This window comes from Corythoichthys intestinalis, chromosome 6, assembly GCF_030265065.1.
Source record: "Corythoichthys intestinalis isolate RoL2023-P3 chromosome 6, ASM3026506v1, whole genome shotgun sequence".
In the NCBI taxonomy this organism is placed as follows: domain Eukaryota; kingdom Metazoa; phylum Chordata; class Actinopteri; order Syngnathiformes; family Syngnathidae; genus Corythoichthys; species Corythoichthys intestinalis.
In genome coordinates, this window is record NC_080400.1 from 36,267,967 (window position 1) to 36,273,966 (window position 6,000).

The window sequence follows — 6,000 nt, forward strand, 5'->3', positions numbered from 1 at the left end:
AACAATATTTTGTGCTAAAAGTATTAGTGATAACAAGACACTATCACAAAAAGTGGAAATCAATTCTTGGCTTCTCATCGCATTTTATGATATATAGACCCTACCCACCGACGTCACAAAACCACGTGCTCGCTGTATGGTTCCGCCCACTTGTCCGTCATTTTGTCTCTGTATTAGCATTGGTTTCAATTGATCGAGGAATTTAAAACGCATTTCATGGAAGACCCGGTGCTTTCTGATGCCGTAAACTCACTGGATGTGTTGCATAAAAGGCGTTATGTGGAAAAGCTTCGTTCTATACAGTCGCCAGATCCATATTTGATGCCCAAATCGATGTTTTTCGACCCACTGTCTTCGCCCTGTCTGCCTGACATCTGCTACGCTGATATTTACAATTATCTTGTCCACACAAAATCAGCCTATTCTCACGAAAATTTGAAAAACTTCAAGAGCTTGGAGGCTTATAAATACTTCGTTGCTGGTTGGGTGAAACAGGTCCTCGTTCGGCAGGAATCTATCTTGTGCTTGGAAAGGTGAGTTACGAAATTTTCAATTCAAAATCTTTTGTTATTGCTAACATCCACTGTCAAGTCTAATGTATTTCATGTCGTTTGTCAATGGAGTTAAGGCTTTTAATGTTTATATGGTTTAGCGATAGCACTCTCACTACATACATACGTGTATGTTGTCGGCGATTAGCCTAGCAATGATCTTAATTGTGGTTATTTGTCAGCCCAAAACCCTCTAAGTATATCTTAAATGCATCTTACCGGATATAAAATGACGACTACATAGTCTGTGGTGATTTTTTGGTGCCCAGTTTTCACGTCGAATTGCAGCCGTCCATTTCGCTCTCCTCTTTGGATCCCTCGGAATACGGTAAAACTTCAAGTCTCTCCTTCCATCTTCTCTGTTAGTGCAACCAACAGCCACACACGCCTTCACCATTTTGATTATTAATGTTAAGGAGCAGAAAAACACGCCGTAAATAGGAGGAATGTACGTAGCCGTAACAGGTTAACACTATGTTTTGACGGACAATTGGGCGGTACCATTCAGGAGAGCGGAGTTGTGACGTCACGTGGGTAGGGTCTATATACAGTGGTACCTCTACATACGATCGCTTCGACACACCAACTTTTCGACATCCGACGTAAAATTCGACTCTCCATTTGTTTCTACATCCAACGACATGCTCGAAATACGACGACAATGGCAGCACCGCAGACGAATGCACGGCGGATTTTCTTGTGTGACAAATCAACAGTGGTTTCAGAAAAGGTTGGAACAGGTGGTGAAACAAGGAAAAAGTTGACGCTTACCTTCTAAATGAAGATGCAAATGACAGAAAAATATGAGCGTAGGGTGGGCATCCGTGAAATGGCTCAACAATACATCTCCACGGTCCTCCGACGACCATCGTTCGCCAGTCTTTATAAGTTAAGCTGACAATTCTTATTGTGGTAACATCTCCAGAGAAATCGCCAACTTCGCCACGTTTTTATCATTTATTTCACAACTTATTCAAAACAAAAACACCTTCTGTCTGCCGCAATTGATGGTGTTCTCAAGAAAACATTCAAAGTGAAAGTGAAACTCCAGCTCACCGGTCTGTCTCTGGCACGTCAGCCCCGCGGTGCGTTCAGGGTCAGCAAAAAACGTCCGCCACATTAGAACCCGATTCGTTACATTAATACAGGAATTATTATTCCGATTTTGATTTATAATTTATTTGTTTTGCTATGTGTAATTGCCATTTGTAATAGTACCAGTAGTATTTTTTAAGGATTTAGTGAAGGTTTTTGGGCTGTGGAACGAATTAATGGAATTATAATGTATTCCTATGGGAAAATTCTGCTCGACATACGACCATTTCGACTTACAAACAAGGTCCTGGAACGGATTAACTTTGTATGTAGAGGTACCACTGTATATATATATTTAAAGTCATGTTTGACAAGATTCTTTTCCTGAATTCGAAGGGTTGATGAGTTTAAGTGAGGGCTCTACCAAACCCTGTACCCATGAAACAAAATAAATGTCTAGGTAAAACAAATGTCCTCTCTCAAAATTTCTCAGAAAACTTGTGATTGAAATGTGATTTTACCTGTGCATTTTTGGGGTGAGTTAAATCTAGTGATCTAAAATTTAGCTTCACTAGCCTGCCATTGGCGTGTACTCCTGATAGGAACTCAAGTTCATTATTAGGATTTTTTTTGTGTTACAAATCTTATTACCAAAACGTTTTGATGGTGTTTTAAGTATAGGATGCCACAGAAAATACTGATTCTGAAAGGAAACTCAAGGTTTTAAAATCCATTGGGTTATACTTATCCATGGCAAGAACTTTTTGAACATTTGCTTTGGAGTATTTATTTCAAGCATAATTCATGTGTTTAACATACTGGGGAAGTTTTTTTAGTTAACATGCTACAGGATTAATGGTTAAACTTGCCTTCCTCCATCCTGGTGTTGGAGATGAGCATCCGTCGCAGGTGCTTGATCAGAGAAGGCCATTCGAAGGTGGTGTATGGAATGTAAGAACTCGGCATCTGAGGTACAGTGCTCATGCTGAGCAGCTTGTACTCAGGGTGGCATGCGAGGGCACTCACAAATTCTCCTGAGAGGGGGCAATATTAGCATGCAATTAACGGTTGAACAGTGAGTAATCAAAGGAAATCATAATTACGCAATTTGAGATTTTTTTTTTTTTTTTTTTAATGATCCCATTCATCTTCAAAAGTGTTCCATAAGGGAGAGGCGGAGGCTAACGCCTATTCCAAATGACGTCTGGAGATCTGAACTACATGACAAAAAGGACAACCATTCCAGGAATAAAAATAAACTGCTCCGTTGAAGTTGACGCAAACATGAAGTGTAGAATGATACTGTCCTTCAAATTACAGAAATCATTTTGAAATTTGTTAAGAAGTGCAGTGGAAATTTGTCTATTTAAAATTTAGTGACGACTGATAGCTGATAATGCTAATTTCATCAGTTTTATCAATTCTAAATATTCTAAAAAGCCCCTATCCATACCAACAGCCAAACACAATAACTTCACTAAACCTGTTGATTGTAGATTGTCAGAAAATAATCTACTTGTTTGAGATCTTTGTTTTCGCTATCCACACAGTGAACAAATAGGATGAGCAGCATTCAAAATGGATGGACTACAAAAAAATTTCAACATAGTTTTGGAGGAACTTTTTACACTTGGACCAATAAAATATGCGCCATTTGTTGTATTAAAGAGGCACTTCACTTTAGCATACTCCCCTCAGCACCAAGATTGCAACAAGTTTAATTGCTTTGGCATGAGACGAGAAACTATAAATAAGTACAAACTTTCAGCAGATATTAGGGGATAGTTTCCCAAAAATACATTTCTTAGCATGCAAAATTTCCGAGGCAAAAAATGCAATTTTGTAAAAGGTTGACTAATGCATTAATTAATCCCAAAGCTGGTAATCATGCAGTGGCTTGGCCTCTCTCACCCAGAAAATTCCTGCTGTAGTGTCCATCTGAGTCAGCAGTGAACACTGGCTGAAAGATGGCGCCCAGCTGATGCGCGATCACCTTGTTTAAATCGGCAATGGAGATGTCGCTTATATGAAGCAGCTGACTGCAGATCTTGTTTACCATATCGTTCTCATGAACCAGGATGCCATCTGACAGCTGGTAGATGTGACCCAGCGTCAGCACTGAGTTGTAGTCCTGGACAGTCACCTGAACATAGAGAGCAGTTATACATTTCTCAAATTTCTCACACGTGTGACAAAAAGTCTTCATACCTCGCCAGTTTCGTACGGCCAGATGAGGTGATTGACAATGAAAGATTTGGGGTAGACGTCCCGCAAACACTGAGTGACGTAGGTGCCCACTCCAGAGCCAGTCCCACCTGCCACACTCATCATGGCCATGAATCCAGTCAGTTTGTCACAGCGTTCTACCTCTCGTCTAATGAGGTCTTCCATCACTTCTCTGTGTCGGGGGCCATGGATGCAGAACCTGATGACAAATTTGGGTTAACCACTTCAGAACCATGAACACTATTTTTGTTGTAACAAAACATTGTATTGGTTACTATGTGTGGGGTTCAGCGTATTTTACAGATAAATCATGGAAATCAAAGTCAGTTCACCCATTTGCCCAGTTGTTGCCACTCCCCTGGCTTTGACTGAAACTCGATGCACTGTCATATTTCCATACGCCGGATTTGGCAGTTTTACTAAAATTCTGTTTGATAACTTTTGGCTCCATGTCAATCAGCACTGCCCTGGCAACAAGATCTAATTCAAACAAACAAACAAAAAAGTAATAGTTAATGTGTGGCGAATGCGATGCTGGGGTCTTGTTGGCCCGTTGAGCAGACGAGTTGCTGTGTCCGGCCGCTTGGGACTCTCTGTGAACTCTGAACTCAGCCGGAACGCACATGGCTGTTAAGTATCTGTCACGTGATTGTGACGTAGCCGGTAACGCGCTCGGCCAAATGTACACAAAAAGTTACGTGGGTGAATTATGTCACATAATAAAGGGTCACCACAATGTATGTATGTTAGGTTAGGTTAGGTATAGTTTAGTGTTAATGTTTAACACATTTTTTTAATAAACAAACTTTATTAACAACAAATACACATATACAAACATAGGGCGAGAAATTTCACATATAAACAACAATGTACAACAACAACAAAATAAATAAAAGGGTCGGGGTTATTTTCAACACAAGCTGTATTGTTTGCAATGTCCTTTGGTCCTCATAGCCTTTGAGTTCAAAGAGGAACTTAAATCGTTCAAATATAAAGAAAACATTTTCCCCAAAACATAAAAATTTGGTCTTTGTTTCGCATATTTTACACAGTGAATGTGAAATTTTGCCAAAATTAAAATAAGATTGATAACATATCTTTTATCTATTTCTAGTTTGTCAATGTTAGATAGGTCAAACAAAACATGTCTAAAAAGTAATTTCAAAGAGGGCTCAACTTTGGAGTTGATAAAATTATTCAAGTCAACCCAAAATATGTGAGAGTATGTACATTCCCAAAACAAATGGGAGTTTCCTCTGCAGTTGCACAAAAAGAACATAACGTATCGATATTAATTTTAAATTTCACCATTGTTGTTTTTACAGGATAACACCTGTGAAGTATTTTGAGTGATTTCTTTTAACTGTATTTCTCAATAGATATTTTCTAGTCAAAAGCAAAGTCTGTTTCCATTCAATATTTTCGTATAAATTATTCCAATAAAAATTGCAGCAGCTTTGGAAACTATCTCCCTTTGAAGAAGTCCCCTCACACGTTACCAATAAACAGGGACTTTGAATCAAAGATTGGAATGTCATAATTACCACCTTTAGGTGAACATTGTAATAATCTTCGAGATCCCTCTGGTATTGCATCAAACACAATAGAATATTCACGAGGTGTAACAACTATACCATAAGCGAAACAACATTCTTCATATGTAAAAAGTTGACCTTCATCATTCAATAATTGACTAAGAAAATTTATTCATGACCCATCTTTCAATGTATAAAGATTTTTTTCGATATAGTATATCTTGATTGTTCCAAATGTAATATCTATGTGGTGAAAATTTGTGTTTATATATCATTGACCATGACATAAGAAGTTGAGTGTGGAATTTGGGTAACTTTCGGTAAATTCCGGTTTTGTATCTATCGGGAAGTATTTTAAGTGTTATGTGAAACAAGTAGTGACACAAAAATGCAAGTTCATGTTACCTCCATCTTTAGTTTGGTGGAAGAAGCGTTCATAGCTGGCAGTAGCATATGATTTCTTCTGGCCCGCCTGAGCGTCATTGTAGAGGGTGTCAAACAAATCCAGACCCACCTGGTTGCCGCACTGACCCAATTGGACAGTCACCACTGACATTTTCTTCGAAGCGAAGTATGAACATTCCTACATTGACCAGCACAGGTCATATCTTATTTAATGACAAACGTTTCAATGAGGCCGCCTTGACAACGGA

The 6,000-nt window shown here is 38.9% G+C and overlaps 1 protein-coding gene across 3 annotated transcripts in view; it reads right to left on the bottom strand.

Moving 5' to 3' along the window:
- The window catches only part of tubd1 (tubulin, delta 1), an 8,915-nt gene extending 2,915 nt beyond the window's left edge, over positions 1–6,000 (bottom strand). For 2 of the 3 annotated variants that reach the window (XM_057839280.1, XM_057839279.1), the window contains exons 1-5: positions 5,753–6,000; positions 4,145–4,292; positions 3,795–4,011; positions 3,498–3,729; positions 2,456–2,620 (exon numbers count right to left, since the gene is read on the bottom strand). In XM_057839280.1, the coding sequence (XP_057695263.1) occupies positions 2,456–2,620; positions 3,498–3,729; positions 3,795–4,011; positions 4,145–4,292; positions 5,753–5,903 (913 nt within the window). In that variant the 5' untranslated portion in view covers positions 5,904–6,000. The remainder of the gene's footprint in view (positions 1–2,455; positions 2,621–3,497; positions 3,730–3,794; positions 4,012–4,144; positions 4,293–5,752) is intronic. The other variant, XM_057839281.1, reaches the window with a different exon arrangement.